Genomic DNA, 25,590 nt, shown 5'->3' with positions numbered 1-25,590 from the left:
ATATTCTAGTTATAACACAAAAAGAGATATGGTAAGTGAAAAAACTTGTTTTCTTGGTGCATGCTCAAATCAGTGTATTTAACTTGAAATAACAGAGAAACGGTCGATTTTAGGTGTATAGTGCTACCAATAACTTTTGTTGCGCTTGAAAAGACCTTTAAAATAAGCAATATTAAATGTCGATTACATTCAAACTATGCGAGATAAACTGTAAAAAATTTGATGACTAACGTATTTTAAGAAAAAATGAGAAGTACATTTAACCCCTCATCCACAAGAATTTAATTGCATCGTTTTCCTTCTACAATACATTTTACTATAGTGTTCCTTTTATGTTTAAATAGTTGGGTGGGTTTAAAATGAATGGTGTTTGAAAAAAATAAGATCAAATTATTGAGCGCATTTTTAAATTTTCTTAAAAATCTTCCTATTTCTCCATGTAACTCGAGAATGGTAAGAGATGCCAAAAAAAGATGCCATACAAAAATTTAGGTTTCTTCTAGATAAACATTTTGATTTTATTTTTTATAAGAGTATCTCTTATCATTTTCAAGTTACATGGAGAAAAAGGAAGATTTTTAAGAAAATTTAAATATGCGCTCTATAATTTGATCTTATTTTTTTCAAAAACCATTCATTTTAAACCCGCTCAACTTTTTAAACATAAAAATAACACTGTAGTAAAATGTATTGTAGAAGCAAAACGATGCATTTAAATTCTTGTGGATGAGGGGTTAAATAAACTACTCATTTTTTTTCTAAAAAATCGTTAGTCTTCAATTTTTTGCAACATATCTCGCTTGGTTTGAATGTAATCGATATTTAATATTGCTTATTTGAAAGGAATTTTCAAGCACAATGAAAGGTATTGGTAGCATTATACACCTAAAATCGACCGTTTCCCTGTTATTTCAAGTTGAATACACTGATTTGAGCATGCACCAAAAAGACAAACTCATTTTACCTACCATATCTCTTTTTGTGTTATAACTAGAAGATTCAAGAAGGAACGAATCTCTTTAATTTTTTATGAGCTACAAAAATGTTTTATATAACTTTTTTAGTTAGATGCATTGTTTTTAAAGTATTCGCAAAAATCCGTTTGAAAAGGTGTTATATTTCAATGAAAATGGCCAATTTTCAACCAAGAATAACTCAAAAAGTATTGAGTTTTCGAAAAAAAATTATAGAACAGGTTTTGCTTAGAATTAGGTTCTCTAGCAACATCCGTAGTTGTTTAACCAAACCCCGAGAAGTGGTGGGAACCGCCCCCAAGACAAAAGCACACATCGGCATAGGGTAGACTTTGAATTAGGAGATATTTTCAGCCTATTCCTAAAATTTCATTAAAATCCATGCAGTAGAATGGAATTCGGAGGTAATAACCTGTTCTTGCTCTCATTGACTGCCCTATATGGAGAAATAAAAATATCGGAAAAGGAATGAAAAGCAGAATTTACAAAACAGTCATCAGACCAATAATTACATATGCAGCAGAAACACGACCTGATACAGAAAGGATAAAAAGAATGCTAGAAACAGTAAAGATGAAAACCCTTCGAAAAATCTATGGCAAGACATTACGGGATAGAGCTAGAAGTGCAGATATACGACAAAGATGCAACGTAAACGACATTAACAACCGGGAAATAACAAGAGTAGAATGAAATGACCACATAAGTCGAATGACAACAAATAGAGTAGTAAGTAAGGCGACAGACGATTTCCCAATAGGCAGACGATCAGTGGGAAGACCAAGAAAACGATGGAAATATAACTTACTGGAGGCACATTGAAAAAGAGAACAGAGTTATTTCTACACAAAAAGAAGAATAAAAAGAAGGAAATAATAGTATAAAAGACTTAATATTACCAGAGCTGCACAATAGCGCTGATTTTGTTTTCCTCATCCGAAATCCTTCTGCTTCCACTAAAATCGACTTTACTTCAGAATCTCTAAAAAAAAAAGAACATACGATTTTGCAATTTTAATATATTTTACCTTGTTACCTTTTAAACAAAACTGTCTCAGGTCCACAGTGTAATGGAAATTGTTCGTCCGTTTCTGCTAGGACACTTACATTGACCAATCCCAGCATAGAGGCTGTTACCTTTAATTTATAAGAAAAAGTATCATTTGGGGACACACATGAAGATGAACTTAGTTTCGTACCCTTGTCGTCACGATCAAGGCCTTTGGAAAGTAAAATATTTATCCGAATCTAAAACAAGGATCCATTTTAAGTTTTGGAACAGTGGTACCGTAAAATGGGGTGACTTTGACCGATTTTGTACTTTAATCCTATAAAAATCATATTTTAAATTTTGCTACATTTTTCTATATGCAAATATGTTATGGGTTTAGGCTTCTACTTTCAGTAGCTTAGATTATAATTACAAGAAAATAATCATGACTTAGAAAAAAAAAAAATAAAAAATGCCTTTGGTCAAGTTCACCCCATCTGGGGGGAAGTTGACCGTATATGCATTTTGCCTGTAAACTTATTTTTCTTGTAAGTGGGGTTAATTTGACCGTTTTTTAAACCATTTTTTCTTAATTCGTTATATCGGTGGATTTAACAACCCTTGGAATATTAATTCTTTTTTTTTTTTAATTAAAAATGAATTCTTAGATATTTATAAATTTGAATCGTTAAAAATAATTTTAAAAATTATACAGGGTGGCTGAAGTATATCACAATAGATATTTTTCTATGTTTTCGGTCAAATTTACCCCAGCGGTCAAAGTAACCCCATTTTACGGTATTAATTTTTCTCTATAGTAAAATGTAGATCGTCAAGACACAAAATAGATAGAAGTCAATTTACACGAGCGGGACACCCTCAAAAAAGCGCTTAGTTTTCGAGATACTGACCACGGAGGGGTGAATGGCTAATTTTATTTATACTTTATATTTTCGAGGGTGCTGAAAACGAAAATGAAGTTTATTTTGAATGTTATGTGGGGGAACATTGTCAAAATCGCAATTTTAACCTAAAAATAAAAAAAAATTTAGTCACGTTTTTTTGAGTATACCTCGCTACAACTCCGTTCCATTTTAATATTTTTTTCTGAAATTTTTAAAGTATACCTATAGCTCTAACATTTCTGAGGATAAAGGTACCTGTTTCAAGCTTTTATTCTAATCCTGATAAAGGTTATGAATTTTTCAAAGGAAAAGGTGCGGATTTGTGCATTGCAAAGTTTAATCGCAAAAGTTGTGTGACGAAGTTTAAAATTTAGCTTCCTAATCACGTTTATGTTAAAGTAGAGAGTACAAAGGAGTTTTCTGGTAACTTTTAGATCAAAATGTTTTATAGAAAAAAAAAAATAGTGCAACTTTTAATATCGACATTAGAAATCCCTAATATAACGCTTATTTTTCGAGATACTGACCATGGGTGGTGAATGGCTAATTTTGGTCTTAGATTATGTTTTTGAACGTGACAAAAATGAAAATGAAATTTATTTTAAATTTTAGGTGAAGGAATATTGTCAAAATTGCAATTGTACCCTAAAATAAAAAAAAAAATGAAATCAAGTTTTTTGCGTTTAGCTGGTTATAACTCTGGTCCGTTTTAATATTGTTTTCTAAACTTTGTACCCTATATATCGCTTACATTTCTGAAGACAATGGTTTCTGCTTTAAGCTTTTAGTCTTATTCTAGTAAAAGTTATGAATATTTTGAAGTACAATTATTTTGATTCGTGAATTGCAAAGTTTAATCGCAAAATTTGACTGACGAAATTTGAAATATAGATTTTAAATCAAATTTAAAAATAAAACATGAGTACAAAGAAGTTTTCTGGAAAGTTTTGGATGAAAATGTTTTAAAGAAAACAAATGGTGCAGCGTTTAACATTTACGTTATAAATCCCCAAAATAACGCAAATTTTTCGAGATACTGATCATTGGTGGTGAATGGCTAATTTTGGTCTTACTTTATATTTTTGATGGTGCTGAAAACGTAAATCAAGTTTATTTTGAATTTTAGGTGGGAGAACATTGTCAAAATTGCAATTTTGCTCTAAAAATAAAAAAAAGTTAAACCACGTTTTTCCTAAAATTAAAAGCTGCACCATATTTTTTCTATAACACATCTAGACCTAAAATTCCCCATAAAACTTCTTTGAACTCTATGGTTTAACATGAACGAAATCAAATAGATAAATTTTAAATTTTGTCACTTAATTTTTGCGATTTAACTCTGCAATTCACGAATCTGTACTTTTTATTTTTAAAATGCATAACTTTTATAAAAAAAGACTGAAAGACTACAGTTACTTTCATAGTCTTTACAAAGGTGAGAAATATATGCTGTAGAAATTTTAGAAAAAAATATTAAAATGGAACAGAGTTGTAGTGAGTTAAATGTAAAAATTCGTGACTTGGCTTTTTTTCATTTTTAGGTTAAAATTGCGATTTTGACAGTGTTTCCTCACATAAAATTCAAAATAAACCACTTTTTCATTGTCAGCACCATCGAAAACATAAAATAAGACCAAAATTAGCCATTCACCTCCCATGGTCAGTATCTCGAAAAATAAGTGTTATTTTGGGAATGTATAACGTCTGTATTAAAAGTTACGCCATTTTTTTCTAATAAACATTTGTAACTAAAACTTTCCAGAAAACTTCTTTGTACTTTATGTTTTAACATAAACGTGATTATTAAGATAAATTTTTAATTTTGCCTCTCAACTTTTGCGATGAAACTTTGCAATTCACGAATCTGCACCTTGTACTTTAAAAATTCATAACTTTTACTAGAATAAGACTAAAATCTTAAAACAGATACCGTTGTCTTCAAAAAGTGAGCAACATATAGTGTACAAACCTTAGAAAAAAATATTCAAATCGACCCGAGTTGTAGCGAGTTAAACGCAAAAAATCGTGATTTCACTTTTTCTTTATGCTAAAATTGCGATTTTGACAATATTCCCCCACCTAAAATTTAAAATAAATTTCATTTTCGTTTTCAGCGCCGCCAGAAACATAATCTAAGACCAAAATTAGCCTTTTACCAGCCATGCTCAGTATCTCGAAAAATAACCGTTATATTGGGGATTTCTAATGCCGATAATAAAAGTTGCACTATTTTTGTTCTATAAAACATTTTGATCTAAAACTTTCCAAAAAACTTCTTTGTACTCTATATATACTTTAACATACACGTGATTAAAATGCTATATTTCAAACTTCGTCGCTCAACTTTTGCGATTAAACTTTGCAATTCAGAAATCTGCACCTTTCACTTTAAAAAATTCATAACTTTTATTAGAATAAGACTGAAAGCTTAAAGTAAGCACCATTTTCTTAAGACAGGTAATAAATATATACTGTAAAAATTTCAGAAAAAAATATTAGAAGGGAACAGAGTTGTAGCGAGGTAAACGCAAGAAAACGTGATTTCTTTTTTTTTATTTTTAGGTTAAAATTGCGATTTTGACAATGTCCCCCCATATAAAATTCAAAATAAACCTCATTTTCGTTTTCAGCACCTTCAAAAATATAAACTACGAATAAAATTAGCCATTCACCTATCCGTGGTCAGTACCTGGTCATTTTAGGGGTATCTCCCGCTCGCCTAATCCACTTGACAGGAGTCCGTCATAAAATATAATGTAATGTACAACTTTTTCACAATGTGAAACAAAAATTTAAAACACGTTTAAAATAATAGTTTAAAACGATAAGAAAGACAACAAGAGGCAGATCCCGAAGACAATGGAGGGGTGAAATGGACGAGGCCATGCACAGACGAGACTTAATAGATGGAAAATGGCAGTATGGAAACGACTGGAGAAATTGGCCGAAAGAAGGAAGGCAGCGACAGCCGTAGAAATTCTTCTAATATATTCTTTTTTAATTCTAAACAGTTAATTTTTATTTTATTTAAATATTAAACTAATTTTAATACTTACTACTTTACAAAATTTTTTTTATTTAAAACAATACCAAAAATTTAAAACAAGTAATGCATGGCAACAATATAAGGCGTTCCTAGGAGATGACCCATCTAAAATTCAAGTAAGTCACCCATTGCTTGACTACGTTTATCAGGTGACAAGGGTGTAAGTCAGTGTGCTATGGCCGTAAAATTGATATCAAAATGAATTATTTTGACAGATTCTACAAATATTATTAATATTGATTTTTATTCTTCTTTTCATCGTATTTTAATACTTATTATCCTATTCCCGATGAAGATTAATTCAAAGACACAAAAATTATTATAAATATAATATTACCTCAAAAGCACCAATATACAGTGCTCTTAACATAAAACTATCCACCTTAAATAACTATTGAACCACTGATTTTAAGAAAAAACGCAAAAGCACGTCAAATTATACTAGGGGGAGACATTTTGCCATATTAAAGCTTGCCGGGAAAGGCACCCTCTCACCCCCCGTATCATCCCTTATTTTTTTAAAATTACTACCCCCTTTTTTATTTCATATTTAGATTCTCTTCTTTGTACTGATTTAAAAAATGTATAACACTTGATGCTTAAAGTGATTAGGTTATGAGAAAAATAAATACAAAAGCAAAAAAACTGGATTGAATAAAAATTATTTTTTTTTAAATTTCATTACATACAAACATTTAGAATGAACATTTCACTACCAAAAATGTTAACAACAATAATTCAAAAATTTTAACAATAATTATTCAAGCTTTTAAAAGTCATTTGGAATAAATATTGTTAAAATTTTTGGTATTGAAATGTTCATTCTAAATGTTTGTATATATATAATATTTAGACTTTCTACCCTCTCGGGTGTAGGTACTAACGTGTGCTCTGTTAACAGTGCACAAATCTCTTCCATTGTTTCCTGTCTTGTGCCATAGCCTTTGCTTCGATCCATGATATATAGACCTTCTACCCTTTCGGGTGTAACTCGGGTGCAACTTTAGATAGGGTAAGAAATAGAGCCAGTCTCCTTAATCCTCTCGCTGGGGCAATCGGCAAGACACACAGAAAGACTCTCATACACACTTATAAAACCTATATACGACCCGTCATTGAATACAAATCAGGCTTCCATTGCCTAATCAATCGTGATCAAAATCGTAGGTTGTTGCAGGCGGAACGCAGAATCCTGCGTGCAGCGAACTGCAAGGCCTGGAGATATCCCAGTAACGAAATCCATAACATTTCAAACGTCCCCAAAATTACTGAGAGGATACTCTCACCGAACAGGAACTTCACAACAAAAATTATCAACGGTCCCCAATCCGACACCAAAAACACTCTAAAATGTTCCTGTTCTTCTTTTAGCCACGTACGCAGCCGAAAGCCCAAACGGAAAAAACTCCATCCACCGTCCATTCTAATGCAATCATGCATTGACGATCTCCCGGCTGAGTAAGAAGATATCCTTGACGCTACCCCGCTAGCCTTCCGCACCCTCCTCATCTAATCCTCATCCTTACCCCGAAAAGGGAGAAGTTGGTTTTTTGCGGTTTCCCAACTTCATTGCACAATTACACCTGTTCGCCCCAAGAAAATAGCCGCAACTATTTTCTAACATTCGAACGCTCACTGTCCATGCGCTGTCCAAAAACCACCTCCTGACCGCCGACGAGAGCCGCTGGCTTGCCAGTTGGCGTACAATGGTTTCTAGGGAGACTGGTCGAGGATAAAGCATGAACCGTACACACATATGTCCATAAGAACCACCACCAACGGTCAAACCTCTTTCTCTGACTTCTGATAGCTGGCTGAACCAACACCGTCCTGCATCGCAGAGCGCCACCACACCTTGCCCCAGAGTTTTTTCGGACTGTTTTCTTTTACGGCTCACAAAAAACATCCAACACGAACCCTGAACCCCCTAAACGGGGACCATTGTAATATAAATCCTTACGAAATAAACAATCCTTACACTATCCCAAATATTACATTGATGTATGTATCGGGTGTAGGTATTAACGTGTGCTCTGTTAACAGTGCACAAATCTCTTCCATTGTTTCCTGTCTTGTGCCATAGCCTTTGCTTCGATCCATGATATTCCTTTTTATGTCAAGAATCCTTGCCATCACTTCGTTCCATGTCTCTCTCGGTCTTCCTCTACTTCTTTTTCCCTGCACCTTCGTTTCCCATATTTCTTAAACTGGTACTTATTTCTGTAGTCGTTGTAGATGCCCCCACCAACTTAATTGTCTTTTTCAACATACTCCATCATTGTCTCGATTTTCAGTTCTTCTCTTATGTAGTTATTCCTTACCCTATCCCTTGTAGTGACTCCTTGAACTCTGCGTAGATACCTCATTTCTGCTGCCTGTATCTTACTTTTCTGTTGTCTATTTAGTACCCAGGATTCACATCCGTATGTAAGTACTGGTCTGTATATAGCCTTAAATACCTTGATTTTCGTATGTTTAGATACTCCTTTCTTGTTAATAATTGTTTTTCCTATTGCGTGGTACAGTCTATTCACTTTACCAATTCTTTTATTGGTCTCGGCTCCCTGTCTACCTGTTTCTTCAATGGTTACTCCCAAGTACTCAAATGATTGTACCTGTCTAATCTCTGTATCATCTACCTGGACATGTACATCCTCTCTTTCTTTAGCTATTACCATTACCTTCGATTTTTCTTTGTTCGTAGTCATACCATACTTTTTTAAAACTGTGTTCCATGTTTTTACGCTTCTTTGTAGCTCGTCTTCAGTCGCTGCTAAAATTACTACATCGTCGGCAAATGCACAATCTGCTATCTTTGTGCTTTTCAGATTTCTATACCCTATGTGTAATGGTCTGACTTTTGTTTTTGTTTCTTTTATTATTTCGTCCATAAAAGTAATAAATAGTAACGGGCTCAAGCTTCCCCCTTGTCTTACACCTTCAGTTATTCTGATCTGGTCAGATATCATATTTTAACTTATCACACGGTTTCTAGTGTCTCTGTATATTGATTTAGTTACCCGTATAAGTTTCTCTGGTATGTTTCTGTTCTTCAGACTTTTCCATATTTTTGATCTAGGTACTTTGTCGAATGCTTTTTCCATATCAAGGAAACTGAGGTACGTTTTTTCTTCCTAGATAATCTTTTATTTATTATATCGTTTAACGTAAAAATGCGATCTTGTGTACATCTACCAGGTCTAAAACCACTTTGCGATTTTTCTAAAGTTGGTTCTATTATTTTTCTCAGTATACTCTCTACTATTAGCTCATAAACTTTCATCACTGTACTTAACAGAGTTATTCCTCTATAGTTGTTGCAATTCTTGTTGTCACCCTTTTTATGTATAGGTACAATAAGACCAATCTCCCAGTCTGTAGGTATTTGGTCGTCTCTCCAAATTCTTTGAAATAGTTCTAATAACTTTTGTAGTCCCATATCACCCATGTTTTTGATCATTTCTGCCGTAATTTGATCATGACCTGGTGCCTTTCCATTTTTTATCTTTCTAATCGCGTCAGTTAATTCATCCATTGTAATGTTTGGTATAAATTCAACTTCTTGTTCGCCAGTTCATTCTTCATCTTCTTCACTTGTGTTGTGTGGTTCGTGTTGTAGTAGTTTCTGGAAATATTCTTTCCATCTTTTCATAATGCTCACTTCATCAGTCAGTAGATCTCCATTCTGATCTTTTAGTAATGTTACTTTCTTATATTTATAACCTCTTATTCCTTTTATGACCTTATAAAATAATTTCTGATTGCTTCTGCTATCGTGTTCTAATTTGTCTCCAAAATCTTTCCAGGACTTTTGTTTTGCTGCTACTACTATATTTTTAACTCTTTTCCGCTGCTCTCTATATTGTTTATAATTTTCTTCTGTTCGGTTACCTAGATATTTTCTCCACATTTCCTTTTTTTTGCGCGTGTGTCTTCTGATTTCCTCTGTCCACCATGCTGTTAATTTCTGTTTACTGTTGCTTTTATGTATTCCACATACTCTCTCTGCTGTTTTTATAATTGTGTCTTTGAATGTTTGTTACATTTGTTCTACTTGTAAGTTTTTCCAATTTTTCCTTCCTAATTCTTCGTTCAAAACATTTACATATTTGTTCGCTAAAGTTTTGTGTTTTAATCTGTATGATTCGGAATGGGACGTTTCGATGCCGCCGGTTCATCGCCGGCCGTTTCGATGCTGCCGGTTCATCGCCAGTCCATTTCATCGCCGTCATATCTCGCATTTCCTAGAATTCCTAAATAATACTAAAAATAAATAATAATTGTAACTGTCGAAAATTCGGAAATATATCAGATAGCGATTAATTGACTGGCGATGAATCGGCCGGCATCGGCATCGAACTGGCGGCATCGAAACGGCGGCGATGAAACGTCCTAGACCCATATGATTTGATTGTTCTACATTATTTTGTTATTGCTCTTTGGTTGTAATCCTCTGTTACTTCGTCTTTTATTGTTGCCACGAGTAAATAATGATCACTACCTATCTCAGAACCTCGTCTTACTCTTACATCAGTGATTTTCCTTCTATTTACTTTTTCGATCAGCACATAGTCTATTATGGATTTTTCACCTCTGCTAGGTTCTTCCCTTGTATACTTCTAAATGTTTGTATGTAATAAAATTGTTAAAAAAATAATTTTTTTCAATCCAGTTTTGTTAATTTATTTTTCTTATAAACTAATCACTTTAAGCATCATGTGTTATACATTTTTGAAATCAGTACACAGAGGAGAATAACAATATAAAATAAAAAAGGGGTAGTAATTTAAAAAAAAACTTAAGGGATGATACGGGGGTGAGAGGGTGTTCCCGGCAAGCTTAAATATGGCATAATGTCCCCCCTTCAAGTATTATTTGACGTGTTTTTGCGTTTTTTTCTAAAAAATCAGTGGTTCAAAAGTTATTTAAGGTGGAGAGTTTTATCTGAAGAGCACTGTATTTCTTCACATTTTATTTGTACTGATACATATGTAACTTGAAATATTTAAAAAATAATTTCATACTGTCACGTACTTCATACTCTCATTTTTATAAAAATTCACCCTCAACATTTTTCCCAATCGCGCCTAAAGAAGTATAACTTCAAAAAAATATTAAACTAACAATCTTACCGGTATTGCATGACTTCTGTAGTTTGACACATGAACGTAAACATAAAACGATTCCTCTCGTTTTACAGTATAGGGTGTTAATACTTCTACGAAGATACTTTGGAAAGTAACTATTTCTAATTCATTACTGATTCCCACCCCTTCAGTTTCAGACACACACAATATCTTTGTTACATACGATGTTATGGAGTGTGGTAGATGTCTTTTTAATTGTACCGTGTTACTGAAAAAAAAACATAATACACTAATTTGTAAACTTTGCAGTCTATGTTAATAAATAAATAAACAATATGTTAATATGCAGTTATATCAACTACTCCAGAGATTCGAGCCAAAAGGTAATTCTGCAATGAATTACCGACTGGTTCAAAACCATAAATCTAATAGATACCGAAAAATTAACCACCTCTCCCCTTCTTCTTCTTCACCATGCTTGCATCTACTCCTGAACAAAGGCCTACACTTTTCTCTGTTTTGTGCTATTTGGTGCCAATTTCTCCCCATTTTTGCTTTGATATCGACTAGCCATCTTTTTTGTGACCTTTCTGTACTATGACTATATTCACGTAATCTCCAATGTGCAATGTTTCTCGTCCACCTTCTCTTTTTTGTCATATCACGTGTCCTACCTAGTTCCATTTCATTTGCGCAATTCTTCCAATTACATCTTCCACCTTCGTCCTGCTTCGCACGTCCTCATTTCGTATATGTTCCCTCAGAGATACTCATAATTTGTTCGATCACCCTCTGTGTCGTTCTCAGTCTATTGGCTGATAACTCTGTAAGCGTCCCAGTCTCCATTCCATAGGTCATAACTGGTAGAATAAAACTGCTGAATACCCTTTTCTTTAGATTTATTTTTATATTTTCAACACTGAGTCTTCCTACTACTGCTTAAGTTACCCGAATTCTTCTAGTTATTTCTGCAGTTTGATTACCTTTGCTTAGTTTGATCGTGTGACATGTATACTCTTCGATATTATAGCGATACGCTTTAATTACTATTTTTGCTAATTTTAATTTTAATATTTTTTCTCAAAAACGAAACAGCGTTAGTCATTCAAATACAAAATGTTAAGAGACATGGGTTTGCCCTGTCATATCTGTTTTTCATCTGCGCGGTGCAACAGGCTGCACCCTCATTAATTGAGTACTTTATCAGACAGTTATTGTGTCAACAGCTCACTATGGATTCGAAATTGTTTTTCTTAAAACTGTAAAAGTAGACGCCAGACTTAGTGATTTATTTGCTCATCTGATCAGGTCAAGGGGAAAGGAACACAAACATTATCATCGTTTGTGGTTGTTTTCTTTAGTCACTACGCAGCATGCGAACCATTCACACACACACCGACTCGACCCTCTCCGAGAGACCTAAACGAACACATTTTCGTTACAACAATAAAATTACCGTTTGTTTTATTATATTCATTTTTTAATTAAAATTCCGGCAACTCACCCATCGGAATATTGGTGACCCTCGCGAGTATTTTAAACCGCCGCGAAAATTTAAAAAAGAGTTAGTGTTAATAATATATTTTTGCCGGTTAATAATATACAGTAACAATCGAAAATGACCGACGGTAATACCAGTGCCAACACCAGTGCTTCAATCGATCGGATTTCAGTTAAAATCCCACCTTTCTGGCCCAACGATCCTGAAATATGGTTCCTGCAAGTAGAAAACCAATTTACACTGGCAAATATAACAAGTGACGCAACCAAATTCAACTATATAGTTGCCAATTTAGACACAGCCTACATATTAGAAGTTAGGGACATCATTGTTTCACCACCAGCCACAGAGAGGTATGCAAAATTAAAATCAGAATTAATTAAGAGACTTAGTGCATCACAGCAACAAAAGATTAAAAGACTACTCGAGCATGAAGAACTGGGCGATCGAAGACCTTCGCAGTTCTTACGACATTTACAGTCTTTAGCAGGCACAACGGTACCAGAAAATATTGTAAAGTCTCTGTGGTTAGGTAGAATGTGGCGGATTCGTAGTGGCGGACATTTCAAAGCCCATTATCGGAGCTGATTTTCTTTCCCATTTCGCGCTCCTAGTGGACATTGCTAACCAGTGCTTAGTAGACAACACGACAACCCTTCGAACAAAGGGACTCGTTAAAGAGTGTTTCGACGGCAGCGTAAAGACTACCGCGGAAGCGTCGCGTTACCACGAACTGCTGCTACGATTTCCGGAAATCACGCGACCCGCCGGTATCGTGAAAGACATTCAACATCAAACGAAGCACCACATCGATACAACACCAGGTCCACCCATTTTTTCTAAGCCTCGACGATTAGCACCTGACAAACTGCAATGGGCTAAAAAAGAGTTCGAAAATCTTCTACGACTAGGCATCATAAGACCATCGAAAAGCAACTGGTCCACTCCACTGCACTGCACCACTGCACAATTCCGCACATCGAAGATTTCAGTCAGGCGCTAGCTGGTAAGACAATTTTCTCTACAATAGATTTAGTGAGAGCATACAACCAGATACCAGTAGCCACCGAAGACATACCAAAGAGCGCCGTTACTACACCATTTGGGCTGTACGAATAATTATACAGAGTGTCCCAAAAGTAGTGGAACGGTCGCATATTTCGCGAACTAAACATCGGATCGAAAAACTGAAAAATACGTGTTTAATCATTGTCAAAAATCTATCCAATGACACCAAATACCAACCCCCACTATACCCCCTTGGAGGTGGGGTGGGGGGTAACTTTAAAATCTCAAATGGAAACCCCTAGTTTTTCTTGCAGATTTGGATTTGTTACGTAAAAGTAAGCAACCTTTATTCAAGACATTTTTTCGAACTGTGGATAGATGGCGCTATAATTGGGAAAAACGATTTATCCTGATACCATAGGTAAATTTTAGAAACGGTCTAATATCTCAAGAAATGTACTTCCAAATGAGAAACTAAAAAAAAGATTTTTAATAATTTTCGAAAACCTATCAAATAACACTAAACATGATCCTCCAACCCACCCCCTGGAGGTGGGGTGGGGGGTAACTTTAAAATCTTAAATAGCAACCCCCACTTTTTATTACAGATTCGGATTCATCATGGAAAACTAAGCAACATTTATTCGAAACATTTTTTAAAATTGTTAATAGATGGCGCTTTAATTGGAAAAATACGATATATTTGCGCCATCTATCAGCAATTTTAAAAAATGTTTCGAATAAATATTGTTTAATTTTTCATGACGAATTCGAATCTGCAATAAAAAGTGGGGGTTGCTATTTAAGATTTTAAATTTACCCCCCACCCCATCTCCAGGGGGCGGGTTAGAGGGTCATGTTTGGTGTTTGTCAATAGGTTTTCGAAAAATATTAAAAACCTGTTTTTTGGTTTCTCATTTGGAAGTGTATTTCTCGAGATATTAGACCGTTTCTATAATTTACCTATGGTATCAGCATAAATCGTTTTTTCCAATTGTAGCGCCATCTATCCACAGTTCGAAAAAATGTCTTGAATAAAAGTTGCTTACTTTTACGTAACGAATCCAAATCTGCAAAAAAAAATTAGGGGTTTCCATTTGAGATTTTAAAGTTACCCCCCACCCCACCTCCACGGGGTGTAGTGGGGGTTGGTGTTTGGTGTCATTGGATAGATGTTTGAAAATGATTAAACACGTATTTTTCAGTTTTTTGATCCGATGTTTAGTTCGCGAAATATTCGACCGTTCCACTACTTTTGGGACACCCTATATATGCCTTTTGGTTTACGAAACGCAGGACAGACATTCCAGCGTTTCATAGACGAGATTTTACGTGGTCTAGACTTCGCCTACGCCTACATCGATGACATTCTCATTGCATCAGAATCCGAAGAGCAGCATATGTCGCATTTAGAAGAGATTTTCAAAAGGCTCAAGCAGTTTGGCGTTGTGATAAATCCAGCGAAGTGTCAATTCGGCAAAAACGAAATTACCTTTTTGGGATACACAGTATCAGACGGAGGACTCACACCTCCACAAGAAAAAGTAGCAGCTGTACAAAATTTCACTCAGCCAAAAACAGTGAAAGACCTACGCAGATTTCTAGGTATGTTAAACTTCTACCGAAGGTTCATACCCAATGCAGCTGAGCTACAAGCACCACTACATGATGCCCTAAAAGGTAATGTCAAAGGAAAAGCACCAATCGAATGGACACCACAGCGAATCCAAGCCTTTGACGACTGCAAAAACAGTTTAGCTAACGCTGCTTTACTGAGCCACCTTGTGAACGATGTTGATATCTCCATCACTTGTGACGCTTCTGATTTTTGTGCGGGAGCTGTACTACAACAAAAAACGGATACAGGTATGAAACCTTTAGCTTTCTTTTCTAAGAAATTCTCACCTAGCGAAAAGAAATATAGTGCATACGACAGAGAACTATTAGCTATATATCTGGCCATAAAACACTTCAGACATATGATCGAAGGCAAGGACATAACGATATACACAGACCAGAAACCAACCACCTTCGCCTTTACTCAGAAGCTAGATAAATGTAGTCCTAGAAAGTTTAGATATTTAGACTATATAGGACAGTTTTGCATTAACATTCAGCACATTTCTGGTTTAACAAATATTGTGGCAGACGCACTATCTCGAGTCGATAGCATCAACAAAATTATCGACATAACTGACTTAGATCTCGCACAAGAAATTGATCCAGAACTGCAAATTTTTTTAAGTGAGAAAACATCACTACAAATGAAGAAAATACGCTTTTCCGAACAAAACGTGAGTTTGTACTGTGACATATCAACATCTACAGCCAGACCATTTGTACCAAAACCCCTTCGAATGGCAATTTTTCGCACCATGCATAACCTAGCACATCCCGGAATCAACAGTTCTGTGAAGATGATCACACAGCGATATGTTTGGCCATCCATTAAAGCAGATGTGAGGAAATGGACTCGAGCGTGTCTATAGTGCCAAAAATCGAAAGTATCGCGCCACATTGTTTCACCTACTAGAAGTTTCCTACCACCTTCCAGCCGATTCGAACATGTCCACATAGACATTATAGTGATGCCGGTTTCAGAAGGAAACAGATACTGTTTAACATGCGTCGATCGTTTCACACGTTGGCCAGAAGCTTTCCCGATGCCTAATCAAGAAGCAGACACAGTAGCCAGAACATTTTTTTCTGGTTGGATAGCTCGTTTCGGCACCCCCAAGCGCATCACAACAGATCAAGGCCGATAATTAGAATCGCATCTCTTCAAGTCATTATGCAAATTAACTGGAACTTCCCATTTAAGGACAACCGCCTATCATCCGCAAGCAAATGGTATGGTAGAAAGGTTTCATCGACAGTTAAAAGCAGCAATTCGATGTCATGAAAATATCCGATGGACCGAAAGCCTACCTTCAGTGTTACTGGGCATTCGAGCAGCGTGGAGAGAAGATTTAGGTACTTCCGCCGCCGAACTCGTGTACGGAGAACCATTGTGTTTGCCAGGTGAACTATTGTTTTCGTCACAAAGAAACACCGACGACAATGCTCACATTTATTTAAAAACGCTTCGAAACCATTTCGAAAACCTCCGTCCTACGCAACCAAAAGTACCTTCATTTTCAAAGACATGAAAACCACCTCTCACGTTTTCATCCGCCGTGATACAATCAAAAGCAGCTTAGAAAACCCATATCACGGGCCTTTTCCAGTTGTTAAGCGAGGTGACAAGACTTTTGTCGTCCGGGTAAATGGAAAAGAATCAACAATTTACATAGACAGATTGAAACCAGCGTACGAGCTTCACAACTCTACCCATCACGAAACAAAAGAAATGACAGTATCCAGCAAGATAGACAACAGACCGGGGAGAAGAGCAAGATTTACCGGAAACTACCAAGAGAGTGTCAGTTCACAGTGTATTAAGTGATTTTTTCGTCCTCCTCGTATAAACTTTGCGTTCTTTATTTTTTTTTTCTTCCTATTTTCAATTTTCATTATATGTAATTTGTATATATTATATATTATCTATCGTTTTAGTCTCTCAGAGGGGGGTGTATAGCGATACGCTTTAATTACTATTTTTGCTAATTTTAATTTTAATATTTTTTCTCAAAAACGAAACAGCGTTAGTCATTCAAATACAAAATGTTAAGAGACATGGGTTTGCCCTGTCACATCTGTTTTTCGTCTGCGCGGTGCAACAGGCTGCACCCTCATTAATTGAGTACTTTATCAGACAGTTATTGTGTCAACAGCTCGCTATACATTTGAAATTGTTTTTCTTAAAACTGTAAAAGTAGGCGCCAGACTTAGTTATTTATTTGCTCATCTGGTCAGGTCAAGGGGAAAGGAACACAAACATTATCATCGTTTGTGGTTGTTTTCTTTAGTCACTACGCAGCATGCGAACCATTCATACACACACCGACTCGACCCTCTCCGAGAGACCTAAACGAACACATTTTCGTTACAACAATAAAATTACCGTTTGTTTTATTATATTCATTTTTTAATTAAAATTCCGGCAACTCACCCATCGGAATAATATTTTCGATTTTACTTTTAAGTCGTATCAGGCGTGCAGATCTGCAAGCCTCTTATCGATCTATTGCAACAAGTAGCAGCAAATGATTTTATCACTAAAGCTATCAACAGCGAACAAATAAAAATTTAACCAAAATCAGACAAAGCATACACCGCCATAATAAATGCTCTAAAAACAAAAAACACGGACTTCTACACTTATAAACCTAAAAGTGAAAGTCACTACCGAGTGGTTCTTAAAGGCATGCACCCCACGACAAATGTAGAAGAGATAAAAGAAGACCTTAAAACCAAAAATCATAATGTTATAAATATATGGAATATACTACATAACCAAACAAAAAAATCGTTGCCTATGTTCTACATTGATCTAGAAACAAAAGATAATAACAAGGACATCTATAACATTAAACAGGTAATGCATTCATAGTAGAATTCGAAGCACCGCATGTCAAGAGAATAATTCCGCAATGTAGTAGATGTCAAAAATACAACCACACAAACAACTTCTGCAATAAACAACCTTGCTGTGTCAAATGCGCAGAACCTGATTACACTAAAGAATGTCCAAGGAAAACCAGAGACAGTAATGTTAAATGTGCTAACTGTGGTGAAAATCGCCCCGCAAATTATAGAGGGTGAGAAGTTCACAAACAATTACAAAAACTTAAATTTCCTAACTTGAGACGACATAACGCGAGGACAAATCAAGATAAAACTACAACAGTCAACTATGTGCAACCTGGAATAACATATGCACATGCAACGCAAGCAGTTAACCAGAAAGCATCCAAACACAACATATTATACCAAATCAAACTAATAACCACACAGACATGTCAGAACTGAAAGACATGTTAAAAAAAATGACAGAACAAATGAGCACTATGCTCAACCTCCTAACCATGATTCTCAACCAAAAATGACTCAGTTACTAAAGCTAGTATTATGGAACGCCAATGGCTTAAGTCAACATGTAGAAGAATTAAATATTAACACACAAAATTGACATAATGCTGATTACAGAAACTCATTTTGCATCCAAAATCCACATTAATATTCCACGATTTACAACTTATCATACGCAACATCCCAACGAAAAAGCACATGGAGGCATTGCAATAATAGTTAGTAATAAATTAAAGCACTACGAAATACAAAAACATGAATGCATGAATCTACAGGCCACCAGCATTGTTGTAGAAGATCAACTAGGCCCACTAACAGTATCAGCTATATACTGTCCGCCAAAGCACAATAACAAAACGGAACAGTTTGAAAATTTCTTTAAAACATTAGGATTTATAGCAGGAGGAGATTTTAATTCTAAGCATACTACCTGGGGATCCAGAATTATTACCACAACAGGCAGAGAACTTCTTAAAGCTATAAACGCGACCAATGCAAATTACCTCACCACAAGGGAACCAACTTACTGGCCTACCGACAATGCAAAAATACCTGATCTACTCGACTTCTATATTGTTAAAGTAATTAATGTTAAATTGGCAAAAGTAGAATTTTGTTACGATCTACCCTCTGGCCACTCTAGCGTAATCGCGACATAGTATGCACAAATAACAAACAGTGCTAAACAACCATCACTATACAGTAAAAAAACAGACTGGAGCATTTTCAAGACTAAACTAGATGAACTAATTGACACAAACATCCCATTGAAAACAGAAAGTGACATCTACGCAGCAGTAGACAATTTTCAGAAATCTATACAAGAAGCTGCTTTGTATGCTACCCCTGACTGCTACCAAACAGAATTTAAAGAGCATTGCCCAACTGTAATAAAGGAAATTATTGCTAGAAAGAGAAAAATAAAGGAGGAGTGGCGAAGAAAAAGGACTCCTGAGAACAAGACAAAATTAAATAAAATCATCAAGGAAATTAAACTACAATTGCATAATATCAAAAATAATAAAATACAAGAATATCTTGCAGGTTTATCAGCAAACGCAGATAGTGAATATTCCCTTTGGAAGGCCACGAGAAAAATAAAACACCCGAAACAACAAATACCACCAATACGGAACCAAGAGGGAAACTGGTGTAGAAATAATAAGGAAAAAGCCGAAGCATTTGCAAATCACCTCACTAAATAAAATAAAAAAAAATAAAATAATGTATTCCAGCCACATCCTATGGAAGATGGTGACACAGAGGAAGAAATAAATGACTTCCTGGAATCGTCCTACCAGATGGACTTAACTATACAAAAAATCACCACTAAAACAGTTAGAAATATTATCCAGCATGAAAACAGTCCAAAAAAAGCTCCAGGGTATGACCTGATCAACGGGAAAGTACTGCAGCAATTGACATGCAAAGGTCTGAAAATGATAACGCAAGTATTTAATGCAATATTTAGGCTAGGTTACTACCCAGAACAATAGAGAGTTGCTCAAATTATTCTCATACCTAAGCCAGGGAAAAATAAAACTCAGGTGACTTCATACAGACCAATAAGCCTGCTACCTTTTCTATCAAACATTTTGGAAAAACTTCTCCTTAAACAATTATCCCCAGTTATAGAAGAAAGGAAACTAGTTCCCCAACACCAATTTGGGTTCAGAACACAACACGGAACGATAGAACAGGTACATAGACTGGTAAAACACATCAGAAGTAATCTAGAAAATAAAAGGTATTGTTCTGCTGCATTCCTGGACATTGGTCAGGCCTTCGACAAGGTGTGGCATGCTGGTATGCTCTTTAAACTAAAGAAAAACCTCCCCCATCCTTTTAATCAAATCCTAAAAAGCTATATTTCCAACCGACATTTCCTAGTTAAGCAGGATAATGAATACACAAGCCTAAGACCAATAAAAGCCGGAGCACCACAAGGAAGTGTCTTGGGACCGATATTGTACTTGCTCTACACTGCTGACCTACCCACAAGTAACAGAACAACGTGTGCAACTTTTGCTGATGACACTGCTGTACTAGCCTCTCACCATGATCCAAATACAGCATCCATAATCCTTCAGAAAAACCTTAATAATATACAAAGATGGCTTAAAAAATGGAAGACAAAGGCCAATGAGAGTAAATCCACCCATGTAGCCTTCACCATGAAAAGACAAACATGTCCATCTGTAACACTAAATGAAACGCAACTCCCACAAATCGATACTGTCAAGTACCTAGGAATCCATCTTAATAGAAGATTAACTTGGCAAAAGCACATTTTACAAAAAGAAAACAACTAGGAATAAAATTCCGAGAAATATACTGGATCATCGGTCGTAAATCTCAACTATCTCTTGAAAACAAACTGCTGATATATAAAACTATATTAAAACCAGTGTAGACCTATGGTATCCAACTTTGGGTGATAGCCAGTCAAACTAACCTAGAAATACTGCAGAGATTCCAGAACAAAGTCCTTAGAACAATGCTGAATGCCCCTTGGTACGTGCCAAACTATGTGATAGAGCAAGACCTCAATGTGCCATCCATAAAAACAGTAATAACAGAATATTACAAAAAATATTCCAAGAGACTAGAATCTCATCCAAACGAGTTAGCCAGCAACCTCACTGATGACCAAAATGATGTACGATGCCTGAAGAGATTCAAAGTAGTGGACCTAGCAAGAAAATTCGAATAATCTGTGATAACTAAACTTATTTTTAACTTGTTTTAATTTAATTTATGTAAAGAGGGTGATCACTGGATCTCCCTCTACAGGTCAAATTTTCAATTTTTGTCAAATAATTTACCTATTGTTCTTAGTTAAGGACAGATTGTAAATATTACAACATAAAAAAAAACTTTTAAGTCGACTGTGATACATATATTGATTTCAAAAATTGGAATAAATCCTTTGTAAAAGGTACAAAAATTTATTAAAATCCCTAAAGGGCTACATCAGAACAAAACGTTTTCGATTTTATTACAAAATCATCATCAGTGTAAGACCTAAAAGTAAGTATAACCTATTTTATTAATGTAAAATTGATATTTAAATTCTGACTAAGATTTAAAACAAGTGGTTATACTCACAGTCTGGATGCTAGCTGAGCCACCAAAGAAATATATGGGTAATAACCTTCAAATATAAAATGTATGCTTTACAGATGCATATTTACTTAAAATGCCTTGTGATGGGCAAAAGGCAACAGGAATAATGCCCTAAGGTAAGGTATTTAAATTCCCAACATGTGGGATGCAAAAAAATTTTGAGTTTACATTTCGATGACTTTATGGCAACTGAACGAAATTTGAGTGATGTTTCTGAAAGGTGTCAAAGTAAAGTTTACCCCAATTTTGTAGGTTGTATTAAATGATTTTTATAATGTGGATGGAGCAGTAGCCAGATTGTATGCAACCAACTATACATAATAGTAATGAAAATAAATAAATTAGCGGAAATGGATCCATTTATGTATAGGAACATCTGGGACCCAGTAATTAAGTGGGAAAATCTTTTTGCTAAAATGTTTTATTTATGTGTAAAGGTTGATGATTGTGGTTCGAATTTAAAATGGAATCGAGTCCAACTGTGTTGATGAAAGTTGAGTTTACTATGAATGAAAAATGGTTTAAATGTACTAATTGTAAGAGTAAATTAGGTAGTCTATTGTGTGTGGAGGTCTGATATCACAGTAGTGTTGAAATTATGATAAGTAGTATAATTTACAAGAGGAGGCTGATATGATATAAAGATATGTAGGTTGGTTGGCTAAAGATAGGTGTGTGTATTAAATTGAAGTGAAAACAAGGTATCAATTGAACTCGTAACTTGGGTAGAAATGATAGGTCCTTTTATGTAACATAAACATCTAGGACTAAAAAAAGGTTTCAAGAATTAGGGTATATTTTTAACAAGTTACTGAGTTAAATTGAAAAGGTTTAAAATTGGATGGATGTATGAGGGTGTTTTGGAATACAGCTGGCATTGTTGGTAAATATCAGTTAATAACTAATGAAAAATATATGGTTAGATATCAAAATTATTTACTGTAATGAGGTGTGATGAGAAAGGCTGGGAGACCCAGAGATCATACTTTAAACTCTAAGGGTAAAAGAGTGGAAGTATTATGATATGAACGAATTTTTTTTTGTTTCGAAGTTAAGTTGGACCTAGGGCGAAAACTTGAATCGAATGATGATATGTTGTGAGAATGGGGGGGAAGAAATCAAATAGTGTCAAAGTTGTGACTGGCAGATTTAACAGAACTGTGAGAAATAAGGTTGAAGCAGATTAATTTGGAAGACTAGTAGAAGATAAGGGGTAATGAGTTAATGTTTTAAATGTCAATGTGTTTTAAATGTCAATGTTTTAAAACATTAACTCATTACCCCTTATCTTCTACTAGTCTTCCAAATTATTCTACTTCAACCTTATTTCTCACAGTTCTGTTAAATCTGCCAGTCACAACTTTGACACTATTTGATTTCTTCCCCCCCCATTCTTACAACATATCATCATTCGATTCAAGTTTTCGCCCTAGGTCCAACTTAACTTCGAAACAAAAAAAAAAATTCGTTCATATCATAATACTTCCACTCTTTTACCCTTAGAGTTTAAAGTATGATCTATGGGTCTCCCAGCCTTTCTCATCACACCTCATTACAGTAAATAATTTTGATATCTAACCATATATTTTTCATTAGTTATTAACTGATATTTACCAACAATGCCAGCTGTATTCCAAGACACCCTCATACATCCATCCAATTTTAAACCTTTTCAATTTAACTCAGTAACTTGTTAAAAATATACCCTAATTCTTGAAACCTTTTTTTAGTCCTAGATGTTTATGTTACATAAAAGGACCTATCATTTCTACCCAAGTTACGAGTTCAATTGATACCTTGTTTTCACTTCAATTTAATACACACACCTATCTTTAGCCAACCAACCTACATATCTTTATATCATATCAGCCTCCTCTTGTAAATTATACTACTTATCATAATTTCAACACTACTGTGATATCAGACCTCCACACACAATAGACTACCTAATTTACTCTTACAATTAGCACAATTAAACCATTTTTCATTCATAGTAAACTCAACTTTCATCAACACAGTTGGACTCGATTCCATTTTAAATTCGAACCACAATCATCAACCTTTACACATAAATAAAACATTTTAGCAAAAAGATTTTCCCACTTAATTACTGGGTCCCAGATGTTCCTATACATAAATGGATCCATTTCCGCTAATTTATTTATTTTCATTACTATTATGTATAGTTGGTTGCATACAATCTGGCTACTGCTCCATCCACATTATAAAAATCATTTAATACAACCTACAAAATTGGGGTAAACTTTATTATAGCCACATCTTTGTTGATGTTAGTTATTACTGTTGGAAAATTTTTTTAAAAATATCATATCACAATCAGTTGGCTGAGGTAATACATGGTAACCATTATGTCACATTGTTCGGTTTTATCTTTGACACCTTTCAGAAACATCACTCAAATTTCGTTCAGTTGCCATAAAGTCATCGAAATGTAAACTCAAAATTTTTTTGCATCCCACATGTTGGGAATTTAAATACCTTACCTTAGGGCATTATTCCTGTTGCCTTTTGCCCATCACAAGGCATTTTAAGTAAATATGCATCTGTAAAGCATACATTTTATATTTGAAGGGTTATTACCCATATATTTCTTTGGTGGCTCAGCTAGCATCCAGACTGTGAGTATAACCACTTGTTTTAAATCTTAGTCAGAATTTAAATATCAATTTTACATTAATAAAATAGGTTATACTTACTTTTAGGTCTTACACTGATGATGATTTTGTAATAAAATCGAAAACGTTTTGTTCTGATGTAGCCCTTTAGGGATTTTAATAAATTTTATACCTTTTACAAAGGATTTATTCCAATTTTTGTGATTGATGGTATACAGCCAACTACAGGAAAACTTTTCTTTCCTTGTGGATTTTATATATTGATTTGTCACCACTTTTGTTTTATTCAAATTCATTTTTAAACCGATTTTCGCAGATTATTGTTTAAAATCTTCTGTTAAACTCTACTGTTAAGAGTAAATAATTTTGAAGAGATGGTGTCTCCCTGTCTAACTCCTCTCCCCATTCTTATTTTGCTTGTTGTTAGGTCTTCTGCTACATTTATTTATTATTATGACTAATTATATATGTCTTATTTTAATTGTTTTAATTGCATTACCTAACTGGTACCAATTCCCAAAGCCACGTTTCTGGAAAGTACCATCTAATTGCAATAACTTGATCTTCATTGTCACTCTCATACTGCTGGGTCAGGAACTGAACTAAAAATTTTAATGCAATAATCTTATGTAATTTGTGTAAAATGTCACATACCTCTATTTGTATTCGTTAGTAACGGCCCTGAAAAAATGAAAGATTATGAATCACCGCAGAATCAAGAAACACAAAAAAAAGTAAACACATTTATAATAAAATCTCTAGAGTGTCACGGCTTGTTCTTTCTTCAGATTTAAAGCAATAGTCTAAAATAATCTACATTTTGGATGAACTTATCATCTTATAAACATTTTTTTACAAATTATAATCATAATAGTTTAATCTGTAAGTCGAAGTCGACAGCAAAGAGTCGAGCGTTTGTGGTTGTCTGTCGCTACTTGAAGTCGTCATTTAACAACAATGGAAAACGCATTTCCTTTTCACACAGGTGTTTTCTCGACTGCACTACAACTTCTATCGTCGATTTTCGCCACTCCCGTCGGCTGACTTCTCAATAATTGTAGCAGTTCTGTTTTCACATGAAACCACTTTGAAACGCCGCCGGTAGCAGCGACAAAAAAGTACAAGCCTGTTTGTTGATTTTGAAAGCAGTGTTGACAAAAGTGGAGCCGTTCGACACAGACACTTTCACTGCTACAGTTCAGGCTAAACCTGCGATTTGGGAATAAAAAAGCAATTCATATAGCAACATAAATGCAAAGGCAAAGGCTTGATTGTCCAAATTTCGAACATTCTTTGACAATGCGTTGCACCCAAAAACTTACATCGTTTCCTATGTCTATTTCTT

At 34.8% G+C, this 25,590-nt stretch overlaps 1 protein-coding gene across 2 annotated transcripts in view; it reads right to left on the bottom strand.

The window, feature by feature from the left end:
* The window catches only part of LOC114335190 (alpha-2-macroglobulin-like), a 134,584-nt gene that overhangs the window by 34,891 nt on the left and 74,103 nt on the right, over nucleotides 1-25,590 (bottom strand). For both annotated transcript variants that reach the window (XM_028285381.1, XM_028285382.2), the window contains exons 13-17: nucleotides 24,900-24,926; nucleotides 24,745-24,847; nucleotides 11,049-11,271; nucleotides 2,011-2,222; nucleotides 1,874-1,956 (exon numbers count right to left, since the gene is read on the bottom strand). In XM_028285381.1, the coding sequence (XP_028141182.1) occupies nucleotides 1,874-1,956; nucleotides 2,011-2,222; nucleotides 11,049-11,271; nucleotides 24,745-24,847; nucleotides 24,900-24,926 (648 nt within the window). The remainder of the gene's footprint in view (nucleotides 1-1,873; nucleotides 1,957-2,010; nucleotides 2,223-11,048; nucleotides 11,272-24,744; nucleotides 24,848-24,899; nucleotides 24,927-25,590) is intronic.

The sequence above is a fragment of the Diabrotica virgifera genome, chromosome 4, assembly GCF_917563875.1.
Source record: "Diabrotica virgifera virgifera chromosome 4, PGI_DIABVI_V3a".
NCBI lineage: Eukaryota > Metazoa > Arthropoda > Insecta > Coleoptera > Chrysomelidae > Diabrotica > Diabrotica virgifera.
The sequence above is the reverse complement of the archived record's forward strand: the minus strand, read 5'-3'. Positions and strand labels throughout refer to the sequence as shown.